At 51.3% G+C, this 22,677-nt stretch overlaps 1 protein-coding gene and 1 pseudogene across 1 annotated transcript; both read left to right on the top strand.

Moving 5' to 3' along the window:
- The first annotated feature begins 1,876 nt into the window (after positions 1-1,876).
- Positions 1,877-3,927, top strand: LOC140687003 (pancreatic adenocarcinoma up-regulated factor-like; annotated as a pseudogene).
- Positions 3,928-12,045: 8,118 nt separating this feature from the next.
- LOC102538843 (pancreatic adenocarcinoma up-regulated factor-like) lies at positions 12,046-13,623 on the top strand. The gene is made up of 4 exons (XM_015239267.3): positions 12,046-12,114; positions 12,204-12,285; positions 12,514-12,619; positions 13,325-13,623. Exons 1-4 carry the CDS (start codon positions 12,046-12,048, stop codon positions 13,620-13,622), a joined length of 555 nt encoding a protein of 184 aa, XP_015094753.2. The 3' UTR covers position 13,623.
- The last annotated feature ends 9,054 nt before the right edge of the window (positions 13,624-22,677 follow it).

Genomic DNA, 22,677 nt, shown 5'->3' with positions numbered 1-22,677 from the left:
CACCACTCCTGCAACCCCATGTCCTCCAGCCTCCAGCACCACGGACAGGGCCAGGTCACTTCCAGAACAGGAAACAGGGATCCACCAAGGATCCTTTGTGGGTGAAGGGCCATACATTTTAGGTTTTCTGGGTCATAAAGTCTCTGTCACAATGGCCAACTCTACCTTTGCTGCTTCGATGTAGCAGCTGACAATATGCAAATAAATGGGCAATACATACTACTGGCATTAGCATTGGACTTTCAGGGTTTTTCACTTGTCATAAATCTTCTTTTGAATGTTTTTATAATCATTTAAATAGTAGACAGCATTATCAGCTCACAGGTTGTGGGAAAACAGGTGGAACTGGCCTATGGGCCACGTTGTGCTGACACCTGGCCTAAGTACCTTATGTAGGGAACGGAGGGCCAGTAGACAGGGCCTTCCCCTGCTAACCACAGACTCCCCACTGCTGCTCTCCCAGTGAGGGCAGTGTCCCCAGCTCCTGGTGAGCCAGCACTTCCCAAGTGAGGCTGTGAACACACCAGGCCATGCTCTGCACCTCTGCTCCCTGTAACCAAATGGGGTGTTCTGGACGCTCTGGTCCACACCCAGCCTGTCTCCTATGGCAACGCATCAGCACAGCCTGGGGGATGCATTCCTTTCTCCGGCCTGTGCATTTCTCCACCACAGCGAGGACACCACCAGTCCTGTAACCTAGGGGACAAGTCTGCTGTTGCTAATCTTGGGAGATTTCAGAGGCTGCTCAAGAACTGCCTGCACACCTACCTGTGGGTGTAAAGATTTCGAACCATCCAAGGCTCAGGTCCTTGGATGGAAAAGGATCTCAGTGAATTCTCAGACACCCTGTAAGTTGCTTCTATTGCTATCCACATATAACAAGGATACAGCTGAAGCACATGGAGGTGATTTGTGCTCCCCAAGGGCATGCCTAGAAAGCAGGGAAGCCAGGATTCCAACCCGATGTGATCCAGTTCCACACCCATAATCACACCTTTGGTTGATGATTGTGACTCTGTGGCTGTTTCCATTGGTGAGGGAGGCACTGCTGACAGCCTTAGCTCCATCCAGTCATAGAACATCTGGACGTGCCACACCAGCAGAGTCCCCAGATCCGGAACCCTCAAGAGGCACCCTGTTATCTCCCAGATAAAGTCTGACCCCTCAGCATGGCCCCAGGTGCTCTCAGAAGAACTGCCTGGAGAATCACCCTCTCCTCCATCTGCTGTGTCTCCTGTCGGCACATCGTAGTTGCTGATCCATAATTCCATAGCACATTAAGTCCAGTTCATCCTCAGCAGCTTTGAGACCCAGCACAAAAAGATTACAGACGTCTGCCAGTGACAGGCCATGAAGGACCAGCACCAGAGGTGTCTCCACCATCTGGCACCAGATGAATAGAACTGCATTGTCCACTCTGGCTCTCTGATGGTCAGGGGGAAAGCCCAGAGGACACAGGGCTCTGCCCAGGTCTGCATAAGTCACTGAACCTGGTTCTGCTTAAGGTAGAAGTCCTGGGGTCCGTGAAGTTTCTGGATACAGTGGATTCCTATACTCCCATGGAGTTGAAACCTGTTTAGTCAAGCTGGGAAGGGCTCTCAGGAAACTCTCCCACCTCCAAAGTCAAGGTCAAGTCCAGGTGTGGACAGGGACCCAGAGGTGACAGACACATGCCTGTCATGTCCCGTGTTGTTTGTGTAGGTTACGAGGCCAAGAAATTAAACCCAGCATGTCCGGGAGCCTCCCCAAGGGTGGCTCAGGGGACTCCCCCAGGAAGAACTTCCACCGTCCAGCCCCTCCCTGTTCCCCTGGTGACCCTCTGCTCCTCCCTTCTGGACAGGGACCCACTGAAGCCTGGGAGGGTATAAAGGGCCACATGGGAGGTGGACCAGGTACCACAAGAATCTCCAGTGCCAGAACTCTACAGACCAGGTAAGGTGATGCCCCTGTCAAGGATGGGGCCCAACGACGTCGGGCGAGGACCCTCTCTGAGAGGCAGACGGCCTGTCCTCTTCTCTCCAGGGGCTCTTGACTCCCCAGCTAGAAACCATGCTGCTGTGGCTGACCCTCGCTCTCCTGTGGAGCATCACCTGCTGGGCAGATGGTAAGTCTGGCTGGATTGGCCCTCCTGCAGTCCATCCCCACCCCCACAGTGGTCACCCTCACCTCCCTCCATCTAGGACCTCAGGTCTGATCTCAGCCCTGTCACAGACTAACTCTAATGTCAGGACTCATCCATCTGTTTAGAGGGGGTGCATTCAATTTGGACAGAAATCACCACCATGTAACCCTGTGTCTTTATTTTCACTCTCCCACATGGTTCATTCATCAACCTAGAAACGTTTGGTTGTGGAAAAGGCAAGCATTTCAGCATCTCCAGAGGCAATGAAGATGAATTAACTGGGATTCGGGTGTATACAAGTCCTATGGGACTAATCAAGAGGTGTGTAGAGAAGGACCACGGAGCCACATTACTATGTCCCAACTCACATCACAGTCTCGGGAACTTAGGGAGGAGGGCTGAGGGCCTCTTCCCCCAATACCTCAGTGGGTTCCTGATGACTCTTTGAGGCTACTTGAGGACTCTGGGTCCTGTGGACACCAACCATCCCCTTCTCTTTGTCCCTTTCTGTCTGCTGCTTCCTCTCCCACAACCCAGCTCCAGTTCTTTCTCTCTCCACCTGCAATTCTGGCTTCTGCTTCCTGGGTTGAGCTAAAGGGAGGGGTAGATGATGCTTCCCCTGACCTTCTCCTTTCATCCCAAATTCACCTCAACCAAAACTGGTCCCTCAGTTTGAGAATGCCTCATGGGAAAAGCAGGGAGAAGTTCTGCACAGGTTAGGGTTAAACAGAAGAAGAAGTGAGGGTCAGAGTGGACCACTGATTGAACATAAACAGTGTATAGAGGCAGCAAGTCCAGGGGCATTCCCCTAACATTGTGGCAGGTGATTTGTTCAAGTTTTGGGTAGATATTTGCTCTGCACTTACAGGTTCCCGAGGATCTGGGCAAGGGAATGGAACAGAGCATCAGGCACCACAAGGGATAGAATGTGGGTGGGGTAAGGTGATGAGGGAAGCCTGTGGGATAGACACCAACGTAGGGGAAGGTCACAGATCAGTCCATAGGGGTGGAGTGAGTGGAGCTCCCCCACATGAGTGTGGGAGTCCCCTGCTTCTCAGGCCTGCCACCTGGTCCGGTGGGAGTGACTGGGGCTCCAAAAGCCCAAGCTTGGCTCGGGGACAGCTCCCTGCTCTGAGCAATGAGAGCAGCTGGCACCTCCTGAGGGTCATGGTGACTGGACACCTTGTGTAGCCCTCCTGCTGGAAGATCTCAGTGACTGTCCCTGAAATCACTCCCCTTTGCAGATAACAAACTAAGGCCTGGAGAGGCTGGAGAAAGAGCCCTAATCACTGAGCTTGTAAGAGACATAGCAGGGGATGGGGGCCCACAGGCCTGTCTGAGAAACCCAAAGTCATGTGCTCAGGGACTTACGCTGCAGTCACAGGGCTGACCTCCTGGTTGGTGCCTGGGGTTCGAGGACCTGGGCTTGGTGAGTCACCCTGGATCCCGGATGTTCAAAGCTCCCCCTTCCTCTCAGCATCCAGCTGAGGTATGGCTCCTCCTGGAGTGGACAACATGGCATCCCAGGTGGGAAGTCCCATGAACTCCTCCTGCAGCCAGGTGAACACATTACAAAAATCTATGGAACGTACAGGAGATTCATTCAGCATCTGACCATATTCACTGACCGAAACGGCCAGACATCGTTTGGAAAGAAAATTGGCGTGGGCTTCTGGGCCACCCCCGACCAGAAAGGGAAGGTGCTCAGTGGAGTCCATGGGAGGCATCAGCGCCATGGCCTCACGAGCATCGGCTTCTTGTGGGACTATCCTCGAGGAGGGATGACCTCTGCTCAAAAAATGTGAGCCGTTTCAAAAAAATAGTGCTCCTGGGTCTCCAGGGCTAGGGAATAAGTGCCCCTGCCAAGGCCATCTGGTTGGTGGTGGGCACATGGCCCTGGGTGTCTGAGTTGCAACCATCAATCAAAATCCACCAATAAATGAATCTTCTGATGGAACAGTGCATCCAGGCATGATCCTTGAGTCTGGCATATGAACAGAGCCTTCTGAGCTTGTGAGGGGTGAGGCCTCTGGGGTGGAGCTCACTGAGCAGAGCTTCAGGATGAGACAGGCAGTGGGTCTGATGTCTCAGTGATTCTGCCCAGGATAAAGGACTTGTCTGTGCAGTCCTTGGGTTGATCCCATAATCCATGAAGTTTTGGGGCTTCAAGGATGCCCCATGCCCTACTCATTGCCTGTAGCCCATCCAGGTGGCCTCTGCTGCCCAGGCTCAATTCCAGGATTCTCTGAGTGTGCAAAAGGCCTTGAGGAAACCAAATCATTCATTCACTTACTCACTGAGGTCCTCACAACACATTTGCCAAGACCTAGTCCACAATAGGCTTTCTGGACACTGGAAGAATGAAGAATGGTCCAGGTGCTCAGATGGAGGCATATCATGGGGAAAGGATGCAGAAGCAGACGGTGCCAGTTGGTTGTGGCATCTGTGTTGATAGTGACAGATACAGGGCTTTGTTCATAGGAACCTGCCCCGAGGCAGGGTGGTGGGTGTGCTTCAGGGAGGCAACGTCTGACCTAAGTCCTAAAGGCTGAGTGAGGACTGGCCAGATGGGCACAAGGGAGAGGGGCATTCCAGACCAAGAGATCAACACGGCAAAGGCCAGAGCTTGGAGTAGCTAAGGACAGTACTCCTAGAAGGGTGGCCATCTGTGATAGCCCAAGGGAAAAATAAGAAGATCCCAGACCTGGCACATTTAATCAAGCACAGCTACCAAACTACAGCAGCCAATCATGCAACAATGGTCAAGTGCCCGGCCCCGCCGCACCGACACTCCCTGCCAAAGCAGGCTTCGAAAGACAGGACTTCTATTATCCCCACATTCATGAGGAAGAAACTGAGGCACAGAGAGCAGAGTGGATCAGCTTGGGCACACAGCACTAAGTGGCAGCACTGGGTTTCAAGTTGAGGTGGTCTGGGTGCAGAGTCTGGGCTCAGAACCCCAGACCAAGCAGGGATCTCCCCACCAATCCTCATCTCTCTGGCTGGCATTTTCCTCTTTTCTACCTTTATTGGAATTTTAAGCACTGGTTGAGAGCCACTTAGTGGTTCTTAATATAGAATCCGTGTGAAAAATTCAGGAATCCATGAACTTGCATGAAGGAAAAAGCACTAATATTTCATTGTTTTCTGCTGGTAATTTCGTATTCCTTTGGTCTGAAAGGGACCTCAGACACCACTTTAACAGCGCCTGTGACCTCGTGATATCAATTACCATCATTCCAGATATCTTGAAATTCACTACTTCCAAATTAGGAGTCTTTGCAAAAACAGACATAAGAATCAATGGATCTGAATCAAGAGCCCAGAAATAAACCCACACACCCATAGCAAATTAATCTGCGACAAAGGAGGAAAGAAAATAAATAGAGAAAAGCCAGTCTCTTTGGAAAGTGGTGTTGGGCAAGCTGGACAGCTGCATGTACATTAGTGAAGGTAGAACACTCCCTCACACCAGACACAAAAATACACTCCAAATGGCTTAAAGACTTAATAAATAGGAGACAGGATACCCTAAATCTCCTAGAAGAGAACATAGGGAAGACATCCCTGACATAAATCATAGCAATGTTATCCTGGGTCAGCCTCCCAAGGCAATAGAAACAAAAGCAAAAATAAACAAACGGGACTTAATCAAACTTACAAGCTTTTGCACAACAAAAGAAACCATAAATAAAACGAAAAGACAACCTATGGACTAGGAAAAAATATTTGCTAACCAAGTGACTGTCTAGAAGTTAATTTCCAGAATACACAAACAGTTCATATAACTAAATAATAAAAAAACCAAACAAAGACAATCAAAAAATGGGCAGGAGACCTGAACAAGCAATTCTCAATGAAGACATACAGATGGCCAATAGGCACAGGAAAAGATGCTCAATATCGTTAATTATCAAAAAATGCAAATCAAAATACCATGAGGTATCACTTCATACTGGTCATAATGGCCATCATTAAAAAGTCCACAGACGATAAGTGCTGGAGAGAGTGTGGAGAAAGGGAACCCTCCTACACTGCTGGTAGGAATGTAATTTGGTGCAGCCACTATGGAGAACAGTGTGGAGATTCCTTAAATAACTAAAAAGAGAGTTACTGTCTGATCCAGCAACCCCACTCCTGGGCATTATCAGGAGGAAACTCTAATTCGAAAAGATCCATGCATCCCAGTGTTCAAAGCAGCACTATTTACAATGGCCAAGACATGGAAACAACCTAATGACCATGACAGTAGTGATATATACACACACACACCCCACACACACATATACACACACACAGTGGGATATGACTCAGTCAATAGAAGCAAATGAACTAATGCTATTTGCTGCAACATGGATGGACTTAGAGATTATCATACTAAATGAGGTAAGTCAGAAAGACAATTATTATATGTTATCACTTACATATGGAATCTAAAGAATATGATACAAATGAATTTATTTATAAACAGAAACAGACTGACAAAGAAAACAAATGTATGGTTACCAAAGGGGAAAAGGGGAGGGGGAAGGATAAATTAGGAGTTTGAGATTGGCAGATACAAACTACTATATACAGAATAAACAACAGGGTCCTACTGTGCAACACAGGGAGCTATTTTCAATACTTTCTAATAACCTATAATGAAAAAGAACATGAAAAAAGAATATATACATACATAACTAAATCACTATGCTATACACTAGATACTAACACAACATTATAAATCGACGAAACTTCAATTAAAAAATTATTGGTTGTTTGCAGATTTGCCCTTTCCTGTGTCAATAATAAAAGCACAGGTGTTCAGAGGACACACGTGAGACCTGTGTGGACGGTGTATCCGCAGGTGCTTTGTAGAGATTTTTTTCCTTCATGTGTCAGGGAGAAGCCACTGGGCTGGGCTGGGGACGTCCCATCCCACCTTGGCAGCTGCTCCCTGATGCCAGAGGGGCAGTTCTGTTGCGTAATGAGTTCCTTGCCCCTGGCTTGCTGAAAGGGAAATTGGTTTCAGTCCTGAAGTCACTTCACCCCTTTCACAGTACCCACCTTCTTGGGGCTGGTGACTGTGACAGGGGCCACGTCCCCTGCGTCCTGGTGCAGCAAAATCGAAGGTCAGAAATGGGACAGTGTTGAATGGAAGGATGACAGCACTGACCCCTCAGTGTCACTGCTTAGACCAGGGTCAGGTAGGATAAGAGGAGGATTTAGAGGAGAGTGCGAAGAGGAGGAGGAGGAAGGGAGGAGGGGGAGGAGGAGCAGACAGTGGCGCCAGCTCAGCGGTTGTAGTGCAGACGACAGCACAAGCAAGGTCAGTGACACAGTGCATTCTTGTTTGAGTCTGGGGTCTTTCAAGTGCTGTGGAAATGTCACCTTCTAATCCCCCGTTTGAGATCCATTTACTTTCAGCCTTCCTGAAATTCAAATCCCACCAGAAGGGTGAATCTAGACTCCACCACTCAGGGTCCACAGGGACCCCAATAAGAGGAAGGCCAATGGCTCCAGTGGGGTCGCCAGGTGGTGCCAAAGGTGCTTGAGTGACACTCAGCCCAGATCTCCCAGCCCAGTCTGTGGAGGTTGCACGTGGGTGTAGACACCAGGCCAGTAAAGCTCAGCAAATCTAGTTTCCAGCTTATAATCTTGACCTGCATCCGAGTACTATAGATGGAAGGGTCCAGCCTTCCCGTCAGTCCCTCTGAGAAGGGAGAGGGGTAAACCCGGGCACCAGGCCTTCTGGGGCCCATGGGCATGTGCACCCTCTGCTGAGGCCACAGGTCCTGGGCAAGGAGGATGGCCCTCTGGACCCCAGTGTGTGGGGTGGGGACAGGGCCAGGACGAGGTGAGCCTGGAGGGTGGCCAGAGTGGATGTCACCTGGCAGGAGGCTTCCTTGCCCACACAAAGAGGCACAGAATGTACCATCCTGGACAAGGCACTTCCTGGGGATGCTGGGCTGTCCCAGGTGGTCATCTGCTGGCACATCTCCCAGACCAGGGTGGGCACGGTCACCTCCTAGAGGACATCCACAAGGACAGAACCTCTGTGGTGGTCCCAACAGAGAAGTTGGACCCCTGAGCCGTCTAGAGAACTGTTCTGGGCAGACAATGGTGAGGAACTGTGATCTGTGCCCTCAGCCCAGCGGGGGAGGTCTGGTGAGGATCCATCCTGCTTAAGTCTCCCCGGGTGGACCCCAGCCCATGATGTTTCACAGGGTCCCTCACTGAGGGCAATGTGGGGAGTGGCAGGGCTGCCCAGGGAGTCCAGCTGCACCAGGGCAATGACCCCACTGGATACCCCTGCCCATGGTAGGAGAAGGGGAAAGGACCCTCCAAGCAGACATGGAGGCTGAGTGGATTGCAACAGAGAGGCTGTCCCACCTCCTTCAGCACAGTAGAGTCTGGGATCTAAAGACCTCAGATGGGCTGATGATCAATACTTCAGTCTCCAGGGGTGTTCCTGCTGTCCAGTCTTTCCCGGTATGTCTGCCACCAGCGCGTGTGTCCCCCTGTTGGGCAGCGTCGCCCTCCCCTCTCCAGGAGACCCTCCGAGACCAGCAGGGGAGCAGCAGGGTGGGGGGGCCTTCCGCAGGAACCCCGGCACATGGCCCAGCAGACGCACAGCAGGTCTGAGGCACGGTCTCACGTGCGGCTGCAACAGCCCCAGCGGCACCACAGCAGCCCCAGGGCCGCGGGGACAGCCACCTCCCAGAGTCCTTGGTGGGGACGGCAACCACCGGAGCAGCAGTGGTGAGAACCACAACACAGCAACGAGTCAGCAGCCACAAGGACCACGGCAGAAGCAGCAGCCGTGGCAGGAACACAAGGACCCGCAACAGCAGGAGTCAGCGCACCCGGGCAGCTTCCTACCTGCCCAGGCCCGGGGCCTTCCGTCCCGAGCTGCGTCTCAGGCCGCAGGGTGGAGACGCCCCTTCACTCTCCCTGACCTTGCCGTCCTGTTTAACAAAGCGCAGCTGTTCACAAACCACCAAATGAGTAAATAAAGACCTAGGAGAGAACAGGCCAGAGGTGCTGGGGCCGCAGGGGCTGGGAGTGAGGGGAGGAGCCCCGTGGCCGCCCTCCAGCCACCCCAGTCCCCAGAGGAGGCAGTAGCGCCCCGGGCACCCAGCTGGGGAGGGTGAGGCATCCCCACCACGTGCCCCTTGAGCCCACCTCAGCTGACCGGTCCTTCCTGGGCACCTTGGTCCCCACAATCTTCCTGGCATCCCTGAAGCGGCTGCACAGCGTGGAGGGACTGCAGGTGGAAATGGGGCCCAGCCTCGCCATCAGATGTGTCCCCTCCTCTCACTCTCACTCCTAGGCACATGGACCCTTTGCTGGGACGTCCAGGGCTGGTCCTGACCTGGAGGCAGCTCATCCCTGGGGGCCCTAGAACAAGACAGAACAGGGAGGCTGGGTCACTGTTCTGGTCCTACAGTCATTGTGTATGAGGAGGCCGGGGGAGAGCACGGCCATCTGAGGCCAGTCCCTCCTAGGGGCCAGTGGTCAGCGGACCTCGTCAGGCCGCCCCCGCATGACACATGGAAGGCTTGTCATCCTGCAGGCGACCGGCCACCCACTGTGTCTGGGGGACCTGGGGTATCTGCTCACTGCTAAGGGACGGCCAACTCTCTTCTCCCCGACCCACCCATGGCACTTGACATCTCTACAGGGACTGGCTGACCCCTTCACTCCCTTCTTTCCAGTTCACAAGGCAGCTCACAGACACCATGAATCCTTGAGTTTATGATACCACAAAAAAGATTTCACTTGTTATTTGTGGAGTAGGCTAAGGAAATAACTCATTATTCCTTTGCAGATTGGTAATTAAGCATATAAAGTCAATCAATTATCAAGAACTTTTTGGTCTTTCTTATAGTATGTGAAATGTACCTCAGGCTAATTAATTGAAAGAGGAAAAATGATTCTTTTGGAACCAATTCCAGCTAATAAAGAGAGGAGGAATGAGAGAATAACACCGTATTGCAATGGAATGGATTAATATGAATTAATTGATCGTGACAATGATTTCCAAAAGCTGCTTCCATCACCATAAGACAAGTGTGCACCATGCACCCCGATAGAAGACACACCTCCAGCTCTGAAGGCTCCTGTCCAGAAAAATCAACCCCACTGCTGCCCCAAACCCTGCCGCCAGCACCGCGGACAGGGCTGCATCAGTTCCAGGGAAGGGACTAGGGATCCACTGGGGATCCTGACTTTGTGTGTGAAATGCCAGATTTTCAGGTTTTCTGGGTCATAAAGTCTCTGTCCCAAGAGCCAGTTCTGTCTTTGCTCCCTGGATGCAGCCCCAGACAATATGTAAATGATGGCAATAAAATATTTACGGTCAATGACAATTGAATTTCAGAGTTTTTCTGTTGTCACAATTCTTCTTTTGAAATTTTTAATCATTTGCAAATGTAGACAGGATTATCGGATCATAGGTTGTTCAAAAACAGTTGGAACAGGCCTGTAGGGCACAGTGTACTTACCCCTGGCCTAAGTACTTCATGTAAGGAATGGAGGGCCAGTAGACAGGGCCTTCCCCTGCCAACCCCAGACCCCACTGTGCTGCTCTCCCAATGAGGGCAGTGCCCCCAGCTCCTGGTGAGCCAGCACTTCCCAAGTGAGGCTGTGAACACACCAGGCCATGCTCTGCACCTCTGCTCCCTGTAACCAAATGGGGTGTTCTGGACACTCTGGTCCACACCCAGCCTGTCTCCTATGGCAACGCAACAGCACAGCCTGGGGGATGCATTCCTTTCTCCAGCCTGTGCATTTCTCCACCACAGCGAGGACACCACCAGTCCTGTAACCTAGGGGACATGTCTGCTGTTGCTAATCTTGGGAGATTTCAGAGGCTGCTCAAGAACCACCTGCACACCTGCCTGCAAGTTTAACCCTTCCAACCATCCAAGGTTCAGGTCCTTGGATGGAGAAGATTCTTGGTGAATTCTCAGAGCACCCTGCAAAGAGCTTCTCTTGTTGTCTGCTTATAATACTTAGAAAAGTTGAATCACATGGAGGTGACTTGAGCTCCCCAAAGGGCATGCCTAGAACAAAGGGACCCAGGATTCTGACCCAATCTGATCCAGCTCCACGCCCACAATCACACCCTTGGTTGATGATTGCAATGCCGTGGCTCTTCTCAATGTCCAGGGAGGCACTGCTGACAGCCTTAGCTCCATCCAGTCACAGAAAGCCTGGACGTGCCACACCAGCATGGCCCCAGGTGCTCTCTTAATGGGCCTAGAGAATCCCCCTCTCCCCCATCTGCTGTGTCTCCTGTCACCGCATCCTAGCTGCCAATCCATAATCCCATAGCCCTTTAATTTCAGTTCACCCTCAGCTACTTCAATTCCAGCACAAAGGAAACATCACAGATGTCTGCCAGTGACAGCCATGCAGAGCTAGCACCTGGGTTGTCTCCACCACCTGGCACAAGATGCACAGAATTGCATTGTCCACTCTGGCTCTCAGATGAGGGGAAAGCCTCAGGTACACAGGGCTCCACCCAGGCCTGAATAAGTCCCTGAACCAGGTTCTGCACAAGGTAAAAGCTCTGGGCTCCATGAAACTTCTGGGTACAGCAGACCTCGACTTCCCCCTGGGGTTGAAAAGTGTTTGGTCAAAGGTGGGAAGGGCTCTCATCAAAGCTCCCTGACCTCCAAGGTCAAGGTCAAGTCCAGGTATAGACAGAGTACAGGAAGCGACATACACATGCCTGTCATGTCCCGTGTTGTTTGCGTAGGGCACGGGACCAAGAAAATAAATCCGGCACGTCCGGGAGCCTCCCCCATCATGGCTCAGGGGACTCCCCCAGGAAGAGCCTACAACATCCAGCCCCTCCCTGTTCCCCTGGTGGCCCCTCTGCTCTTCCCTTCTGGACAGGGGCCCACAGGGCCCAGAAGGGTATAAAGGGCCAGATGGAAGGGGGGCCAGGCACCATAAGAATTCCCAGTGCAAGGACCAGGCCACAAGACCCTCCAGGCCAGGTAAGGTGGTGCCCCTGTTATGGATGGAGCTCCTGGAGTTTAGCGAGGCCCCTCTCTGAGAGGCAGACGGCCTGTCCTCTTCTCTCCAGGGGCTTTTGACTCCCCAGCTAGAAACCATGCTGCTGTGGCTGACCCTCGCCCTCCTGTGGAGCAGCACCTGCTGGGCAGATGGTAAGTCTGGCTGGATCGGACCTCGTGCAGTCCATCCCCCCTCCCTGGTGGTCACCCTCACCTCCCTCCATCCAGGGGTCTAATTCCAGCCCTTGTCACAGACTTAGTGTAATGACAGAACTATCCAAACTGTCCGGAGGGGGTGCATCTAACTTTGAAAGGAGATCATCAACATGTCACTGTGTGTCTTTTATCTCTCTCTCCCTCCTGATTCATTCAACAACCTAGAGACGTTTGGTCCCGGAGGAGGCACATATTTCATGATCTCCAAAAACAATGAAGATGAATTAACTGGGATTCGGGTGTTTATAGGTCCTGTGGGACTAATCAAGAGGTGGGTAGAAAAGGCCAATGGAGCCACGTCACCATGTCCCAACTCACGACAGAGTTTTGGGACTGGGCAGGGGGCTCAGAGCCTCTTCCTCCAACATCCTCACTGGGTTCCTGATGACTCTTTGAGGCTACTTGAGTCCTCAGAGTCCTGTGGACACCAGGCATCTTTTTTCCTTTGTCCTTTTTCCTCTGCCTCTTCCTCTCCTGCACTCCAGATCCACTTCTTTCTCCCTTCACCTGCAATTCTGGCCTCTGCTTCCACGTGAGTGTGGGAGTTCCCTGCTTCTCAGGTCTGCCACCTGGTCCAGTGGGAGTGACTGGGGCTCCAAAAGCCCGAGATTGGCTCAGGGACAGCTCCCTGCTCTGAGCAATGAGAGCAGCTGGCACCTCCTGAGGGTCATGGTGACTGGGCACCTTGTGGAGCTCTCCTGCTCTCAGTGACTGTCCCATCCCAAACCACTCCCTCTTTGTAGATGAGGAAATGAGGCCTGGAGAGGCTGGGGAAAAAGCCCAAATCACTGAGGCTGAAAGAGACAGAGTAAGTGTTGAGAACCCATGTGCCTGTCTGAGGAACTCAAAGTCATGCATTCAGGGACTTACGCAGCAGGCACAGGGCTGACCTCCTGGCTGGTGCCTGGGTTTAGGGGACCTGGGAGTGGTGAGTCACCCTGGATTCTGGGCATTCAAAACTCCCCCTTCCTCCCAGCATCCAGGTAAGGTATGGCTCCTCCTGGAGTGAAAAATACGGAATCCCAGGTGGGAAGTCCTATGAACTCCTCCTGCAGCCAGGTGAACACATTACAAGAATCTTTGGAAGGTACAGGAAATTCATCCAGCGCCTGACCATATACACCAGCCGAGGAAACAAGACCTCATTTGGAAAGGAAGTTGGCAAGGGCTTCTTTGCCACCCCCAGTCAGAACAGGAAGGTGCTCATTGGAGTCTATGGGCAGTACCGCCTCTATGGCCTCACGAGCATTGGCTTCCTGTGGGACTACCCTTGAGGTGGGATGACCTCTGCTCAACACAAGTCACTCTCTTCCGAAGAATGAGTGTTCTTGGGTCCCTAGGGCTTAGGTACATGTGACCTTGCGGAGGCCACCTGGATGGTGATGAGTACTTGGCCCTGGGTATCTGAGTTGCAACCCTGAATCAGAATCCTCCAATAAATGAAGCTTCTGCTGGAACAGTGTATCCAGGCATGGTCCTTGAGTCTGGGATATGAACAGAGCCTTCTGAGCTTGTGGGGGGTGAGGCCTCTGGGGTGGAGCTCACTGAGCAGAGCTTCAGGATAAGGCAGGTGATGGGTCTGATGTCTCTGTGATTCTGCCCAGGATGAAGGACTTGTCTGTGCAGTCCTTGGGTTGATCCCATAATCCATAAAGTTTTGGGGCTCCAAGCCCTACTCATTGCTTGAAGCCCACCCAGGTGGCCTCTGCTGCCCAGGCTCAATTCCAGGGTTCTCTGAGTGTGCAAAAGGCCTCGAGGAAACCACTCATTCATTAATTCACCCATTCAGTCCCTCACAATACATTTGCCCAGACCTGGCCCACAATAGGCTTTCTGGACACTGGAAGAATGAAGAATGGTCCAGGTGCTCAGATGGAGGCATATCATGGGGAAAGGATGCAGAAGCAGATGGTGCCAGTTGGTTGTGGCATCTGTGTTGATAGTGACAGATACGGGGTTTTGTTCATAGGCACCAGCCATAAAGCAGGGTGCTGGGTGTGCTTCAGGGAAGCACTGGAGGAGGCAACATCTGACTTAAGTCCTAAAGTCTGAGTGAGGCCTGGCCAGGCAGGGACAAAGGAGAGGGGCATTCCAGGCCAAGGGATCAATGAGGGCAAAAGTCAGGCCAGGGGTCGCCAAGGGCAGTACTGCTACAAGGGTGGCCATCTGTGATAGCCCAAGGGAAAAATAAGATCCCAGACCTGGCACATTTAATCAAGCACAGCTGTCAAACTGCAATAGCCAATCCTCAACTATGTTCAATGTGCCCAGCCCCGTTCCACCGACACTCCCTGCCACAGCAGGCCTTGAAGGACAAGACTTCTATTATCTCCACATATATGAGGAAGAAACTGAGGCACAGAGAGCAGAGTGGGTTGGCCTGGTCACACAGCACTAAGTGGCAGCACTGGGTTTCAAGTTGAGGTGGTCTGGGTGCAGAGTCTGGGCTCAGAATCCCTGACCAAGCAGGGATCTCCCCACCAATCCTCATCTCTCTGGCTGGCATTTTCCTCTTTTCTATTTTTACTGGAATTTTAAACATTGGTTGAGAGACACTTAGTGGTTCTTAACCTGGAATCTGTGTGAAAAATTCAGGAATCCATGAACTTGCATGAAGGAAAAAGCACTGATATTTCATTGTTTTCTGCTGGTAATTTCATATTCCTTTGGTGTGAAAGGGACCTCGGACACCACTTTAACAGCGCCTGTGACCTCATCATGTCAATTACCGTCATCCCAGCTATCTTGAAATTCACAGTAAGCACTACTTCAAAATTATGGGTCTTTGCAAAAACAGACATATAGATCAATGGATCCGAATTGAGAGCCCAGAAATAAACCCACACACCTATAGCCCATTAATCTTGGAGAAAGGAGGAAAGAATATACAATGGAGAAAAGCCAGTCTCTTTGGCAAGTGGTGTTGGGCAAGCTGGACAGCTGCGTGTATATCAGTGAATGTAGAACACTCTCTCACACCAGACACAAATAAACACTCAAAATGGCTTAAAGACTTAATAAATAGTAGATGGGACACCCTAAATCTCCCAGAAGAGAACAAAGGCAAAATACTCTCTAAAATAAATTGTAGCAATGTTATCCTAGGTCAGCCTCCCAAGGCAATAGAAACAAAAGCAAAAGTAAACAAATGGGACCAATCAAATTTATAAGCTTTTGAACAACAAAGGAAATCATAAACAGAACAAAAAGACAGTCTATGGACTGGGAGAAAATAATTGCAAATGATGTGACTGTCTAGAACTTGATTTCCAGAATACACAAACAGCTCATATAACCAAATAACAAAAAACCAACCAACCAACAAAGACAATCAGAAAATAGACAGAAGTACTAAATAGACGTTTCTCCAAAGACGACAGACAAATAGCCAATAGGCAGAGAAAAAGTTACTCAGAATTGCTAATTATCAAAAACTGCAAATCAGACTACAATGAGGAATCACCTCACATTGATCAGAATGGTCATCATTTAAAAGTTCACAGATGTTAAATGCTGGAGAGGGTGTGAAGAAAAGGGAACTCTCCTACACTGTTGGTAGGAATGTAATTAGGTGTGGCTCCTATGGAAGACAGTATGGAGGTTCCATTAATAACTACAAATAGAGGTACTTTCTGATCCAGCAATCCCACTCCTGGCATGTATCAGGACAAAACTCTAATTCAAAAAGATACATGCACCCCAGTGTTCATAGCAGCACTATTTGCAATGGCCAAGAGATGGAAACAACATAAAGTCCATTGTCAGATCATTGAATAAAGAAGTGGTGGTACATATATACAATGGAAAACTACTCAGTCATAAAAAAGGATGAAATAGTGCTATTTGCAACAACATGGATGGACCTTGAGCTTATCATACTAAGCGAAGTAAGTCAGAAACACAATTATCATATGATATCACTTACATGTAGAATCTAAAAATTATGATAGAAATCAACTTATTTATGAAACAGAAACAGACTGATATACATAGAAAACAAACTTATGGTTACCAAGGGGGAAAGGGGAGGGGGAGGGATAAATTAGGAGTTTGGGATTAGCAGACACTAATTCCTATATACAGAATTAACAACAGGGTCCTATTGTACAGCACAGGGAGCTACATTCAATACCTTGTAATAACCTATAATGAAAAAAGAATATATACATACATAACTAAATCACTATGCTATACACTAGATACTAACACAACATTATAAATCGACGAAACTTCAATTAAAAAATTATTGGTTGTTTGTAGATTTGCCCTTTCCTGTGTCAATAATAAAAGCACAGGTGTTCAGAGGACACACATGAGACCTGTGTGGATGGTGTGTCCGCAGGTGCTTTGCAGATATTTCTTCCTTCAGCATCAGTGAGAAGCCACCGGGCTGGGCTGGGGACGTCCCATCCCACCTTGGCAGCTGCTCCCTGATGCCAGAGGGCCAGTTCTGTTGTGTAATGAGTTCCTTGCCCCTGGCTTGCTAAAGGGAAAATCAGTTTCAGTCCTGAAGACACTTCACCCCTTTCACGGTGCCCACCTTCTTGGGGCTGGCGGCTGTGACGGGGACCATGTCCCCTGCGTCCTGGTGCAGCAACATCAAAGGTCTGAAATGGGACAGTGTTGATTGGAAGAGTGACAGCACTGACTCCCCAGCATCACTGCTTAGACCAGGGTCAGGTAGGATAAGAGGAGGATTTAGAGGAGAGTGTGAAGTGGAGGAGGAGGAGGGGAGGAGGGGGAAGAGGAGCAGACAGTGGCACCAGCTCAGCAGTTGTAGTGCAGACGACAGCACAAGCAAGGTCAGGTATCTGGGGTGAGTCTGGGGTCTTTTAAGTGCTCTGGAAATGTCACTTTCAAATCCTGTGTTTGAGATCCATTTTAGTGTGTTATCTTCAAGCTTCCTGAATTTCAAATCCCACCAGAAGGGTGAATCTAGACTCCATCACTCAGGGTTCACAGGGACCCCAATAAGAGGAAGGACAATGGATCCAGCGGGAGCACCAAGTAGTCCCGGTTGTGCCTGAGTGTCACTCAGCCTGGGTTCTGCCAACCCCGTCTGTGTGGGTTGCACATGGGTGTAGACACCAAGCTGGTAACGCCCAGTGCATCTAATTCCCAGCTTACAGTCCTGACCTGCTTCCAAGTCCCATAGATGGGAAAGACCAGCGGCCCTCACACTCACCCTGGGGCAGGGGAGGGCGGGACCTGAGCACCAGGCCATCTGGGGCCCATGTGCCTCTGTACCCTCTGCTGAGACCACAGGTCCTCGGCAAGGAGGCTGTTCTTCTGGACCCCAGTGTGTCGGGTGGGGACTCAGCCAGGACACAGTGAACCTGGAGGGGGGCCAGAGTGGCTGTCACCTGGCAGGAGGCTTCCTTGCCCCCAAAAAGATACACAGAACACATCCTGGACAAGGCACTTCCTGAGGACACTAGGCTGTCCCAGGTGGTCATCTGCTGGCATATCTCTCAGACCAGGATGGGCACGGCCACCTCCTGGAAAACATCACTAGGACAGGACATCCTGCCCCCTGCCCACCCACCTCCTCCCACCTCCCAGAGTCAGGAGGCAGGGGTTCAGGGAACATCTTCAAGCCTAAGGCATGAAGGTTCCCACCTGGGAACCGAGCAGCTCCTGCTAATCTCTCAGCCTCTCAGCATCACCTTAATCTCAGTATCACCCTACCACAGGCAGAAGCCTGGATACTGGCCCAAGGCCCCAAAGTCCCACCTGGCTGGTCACCTTGGCCAAGAGGTCCCTCAGTGGGGAGAGCATGGGTCCTCAACTAGAGCTTAAATGGTAGGTGGGCTGAGAAGATGGACCCACGAGCTGTGGTAGAGAACTGTCCTGGTCATACCTGCCCTGGTCCAGGTGGAGGGGCTGGTCAGGACCCATCATGCTTAATTCTCCCCTGGGTGGACCCCAGCCTGTGATCTTCCACAGGGTCTGTTTGGTAAGAGGGACATGGGGAGTGGGAGGGCTGCCCAGGGAGTCTGCACCAGGGGCAATCCCCACTGGACCACCACTGCTCAGCAGCAGCAGCACCACAACAGCCTCAGGGCCGCGGGGACAGCCACCTCCCAGAGTCCTTGGTGGGGACGGCAACCACCGGAGCAGCAGTGGTGAGAACCACAACACAGCAACGAGTCAGCAACCACAAGGACCACGGCAGAAGCAGCAGCCGTGGCAGGAACACAAGGACCCGCAACAGCAGGAGTCAGCGCACCCGGGCAGCTTTCTACCTGCCCAGACCCTGGGTCTCGTGTACCGTACTGCAATTGTCGGTGGGTCCCAGGCCTCAGGATAGAGATGCCCCTTCACTCTCACTGCCGATGCCGTCCCTTGTAACCAAGCACAGCTGTTCACAAGCCACCAAATGAATAAATAAATAAAGACCTAGAAGAGAACAGGCCACAGTTGCTGGGAGTGAGGGGAGGAGCCCTGTGGCCTCCCTCCAGCCACCCCAGTCCCCAGAGGAGGCAGTAACGCCCTGGGCACCTAGCTGGGGAGGGTGAGGCATCCCCACCACGTGCCCCTTCTGTTCACCCTCAGCTAACCGGTCCTTCCTGGGAACCTTGGTTTCTCACAATCTTCCTGGCATCCGTGGAGCGGCTGCACAGTGTGGATGGACCACAGGTGGAAATGGGGCCCAGTCTCCACCATCAGATGTATGTCCTCCTCTCACTCTCTACTCCATGCACCTCCTAGGCACATGGACCCTTTGCTGGGATGTCCAGGGCTGGTCCTGACCTGGAGGCAGCTCATCCCTGGGGGCCCTAGAACAAGACAGAACAGGGAGGCTGGGTCACTGTTCTGGTCCTACAGTCACTGTGTATGAGGAGGCCGGGGGAGAGCACAGCCATCTGAGGCCAGTCCCTCCTAGGGGCCAGTGGTCAGCGGACCTCGTCAGGCCGCCCCCACCTGACACATGGAAGGCTTGTCATCCTGCAGGCGACCGGCCACCCACTGTGTCTGGGGGACCTGGGATATCTGCTCACTGCTAAGGGACGGCCAACTCTCTTCTCCCCAACCCACCCAGGGATACTCAGGTCCCTTTAAGTATTGGCCAACCCCCTGACTCCCTTCTTCCCAGATGACACGGCAGCTCACAGACACTGTAAATCCTTGAGTTCGTGATGATACCACAAAAAGTTTTGATTTGTTATTTGTGGAGTAGGCTAAGGAAATAACTCATTATTTTGCAGATTGGTAATTAAGCATATAAAGTCAATTAATTATCAAGCAGTTTTGGTCTTTCCTGTAGTATGTGAAATGTACCTCAAGCTAATTAATTGGAAGAGGAGAAATTACCCTTTTGGAACCAATTCTAGCTAATAAAGAGAGGAGGAACGAGAGAATAGCACCCTGTTGCAATGGAATGAACTAATTGATTGTGGCAATGATTTCCAACAGCTGCTGCCATCACCAGGAGACAAGTGTGCACCATGCACCCCAACAGAAGACACACCTCCGGCTCTGAAGGATCTTGTCCAGAAAAATCAACTTGAATTTGCTCAAGCTTTTGGATACAACTACCAATTTGCAGGAAACACAGAGGCAGGGAAACACATTAGGATGGCATAGAGATACTGTTGTGAACTGAATGTTGTGGGTCCCCTGCAGACGCATATGTTTGCTGAAGAGTGATGGTTGTTGGGAGATGGGCCCTTTGGGAATTCCATAGGGTGAGGTCCTGTCCTAAGGGTGGGGCCCTCAGGATGGGATCAGAGCCCTTATTAAGGAGATTCCAGAGAGCTGGCTATCTCTGCCACAGGTGGACAGAGTGTGAAGGCGGCCGTCTGCAAGCCAGGATATAACTCCTCCAGGTTGGGGCTTTCTGCTTAGGTGTGCATGGTGCCCACCTGTGAAAGATGTGTGTGCAAGCCTCTGTGTGTAGGGGTAGCTGGGCAGCTGTGTGTGTTTGAAGGTGCATCTGCCTATGAGCCTGTGATGCACACATGCATTTTGAGGGCAACTGTGTTCATGGGCATCCCTTACCTACACGCTTATGCACAATATGAATGTATACCTGCTGTGTGCTCTCTGGCAAGTCCCCTAACACCTCCATTTTCCAGCTGGCAACTGTCTCTTCCTCCATCTCCCACGCCAGATACATTTTGGAGTCCTGGCCCAGACAGACCTTCCTCCTGGGCACCAAGCCCTGCTAGCCTGCAGCTGAAAGGAAGGAATCTGAGCTGGCAGCATTACCAAAAAAGTGCACGAGGCTGGGCTAGGACAGAAACACAAGCCCCCTTTACGCCCCCCCACCTCGAACACCTTCCTCCAGACCCTGCCAAGGTCTTAGGTGGCTTCTGCCTCCTTCACACGTAGGACATTCCAGGGCCTCAGTAGGGGTTCTCTGTCCCTCTGAGCCTGCTGGCCTTGCTGTTCCCAGGTTATGCTCTGCTGCATTTATGAGGCTGAAGGCCTCTGGGGGTGGGGTGAAGAGCTTTGGAGGTCTGGGTAGGGGGTTCTCAAGTTTGCAATGTGAGTAACGGGGTTGAGGGGGGACATGAGCACTAAAGAGCTTCTCCAGGGAGACCAGCACAGGCCCAAAAGAAAGGGTGCAGCCTTCTGGACAAAGCTCTCTGCTGCCTTCTCCCCACTAAAAGTTGGTTGTTATATGAATTTCAAACCCGCTCCACCCCTAAACCTCCAGCCGCCAGCACCACGGACAGGGCTGGATCAGTTCCAGGGTAGGAAATAGGGATTCACCAGGAATCCTGACTTTGTGGGTGAAGGGCCACACGTTTTTGGTATTCTGGGTCATAAATTCTCTGTCACAATGGCCAGCTTTGCCTTTGCCGCCTTGATTCAGCACAAGACAATATGTAAATAAATTGGCAATAACATACTTATTAGCAATGGCATTGGAATTTCAGGCTTTTTGACTTGTCAAAATTCTTTTGAACTTTTTGTAAACATTTTAAAATATAGACAGGGTTATCAGCTCTCGGGTTGTGCAAAAACAGTCAAACTGGCGTGTGGGCCATATGTGGTGATTCCTGGCATAGGAACCTCATGTAAGGAATCAAAGCCCAGTAGACAGGGCCTTCCCCTGCTAACCGCAGACTCCCCACTGCTGCTCTCCCAGTGAGGGCAGTGCCCCCAGTTCCTGGTGAGCCAGCACTTCCCAAGTGAGGCTGTGAACATGCCAGGCCATGCTCTGCACCTCTGCTCCCTGTAACCAAATGGGGTGTTCTGGACACTCTGGTCCACACCCAGCCTGTCTCTTATGGCAACACATCAGCACAGCCTGGGGGCCGTGTTCCTTCTCCAGCCTGTGCATTTCTCCACCATAGCGAGGTCACCACCAGTCCTGTAACCTAGGGGACAGGTCTGTTGTTCCTAATCTTGGGAGATTTCAGAGGCTGCTCAAAGAACCACTTGCAGACCTGCCTGCAGGTCTAAACCTTCCAACCATCCAAGGTTCAGGTCCTTGGATGGAGAAGGTTCTCAGTGATTCCCAGAGTACCCTGCAAAGAGCTTCTATTGCTGTCTGCTTATCACAGGGAGAACAGCTGAAGCACATGGAGGTGACATGAGCTCCCAAAAGGGCACAATTAGAATGAAAGGAAGCCAGGACTCCAACCTCATCTGATCCAGCTCTACAGCCACAATCACACCCTTCGTTGATGACTGTGACCCCGTGGCTCTTTCCAATGGCCAGGGAGGTTCTGCTGACAGTCTTAGCTCCATCCGGTCACAGAAAGCCTGGACGCCAGGAGGGTCCCCAGATCCTGACCCCTCAACAAGCACCCTGTTATCTTCCAAATGAAGTTTAATCCCTCATCCTGGCCTCAGGTGCTCTCAGTAGAACAAGTTTGGAGAATCACCCTCTCCCCCACCTGCTGTGCCTCCTGTCAGCACATCCTAGCTGCTGATCCATAATCCCATAGCCCATTATATCCAGTTCATCCCCAGCTACTTTGAGACCCAGCACAAAGGAAAGCTCACAGATGTCTGCTCATGACAGGACATGCAAGGGAGCATCTGGGGTGTCTCTGCCACCTGGCACCAGGTGCACAGAATTGTATTGTCCACTCCGGCTCTCTGAGTGGAGAAAGCCCAGGGAACACAGGGCTCTGCCCAGGCCTGAATAAGGCCCTGAACCAGGTTCTGCACAAGGTGAAAAAGCTCTGGGCTCTGTGAAACTTCTGGATACAGTGGACCCTTACACCCACCTTGGGTTGAAACCTGTTTGGTCAAGGTGGAAAGGGCTCTTAGAAAAGCTCCCCCACCTCCAGGTCAAGGTCAACTCCAGATTAGGACAAAGTACAGGAGGCGACAGACACATGTCTGTCACGTCCCGTGTTGTTTGTGTAG

The sequence above is a fragment of the Vicugna pacos genome, chromosome 18 (assembly GCF_048564905.1).
Source record: "Vicugna pacos chromosome 18, VicPac4, whole genome shotgun sequence".
Classification (NCBI taxonomy): Eukaryota; Metazoa; Chordata; class Mammalia; order Artiodactyla; family Camelidae; genus Vicugna; species Vicugna pacos.
This window is presented reverse-complemented; position numbering and strand designations above follow the sequence as displayed.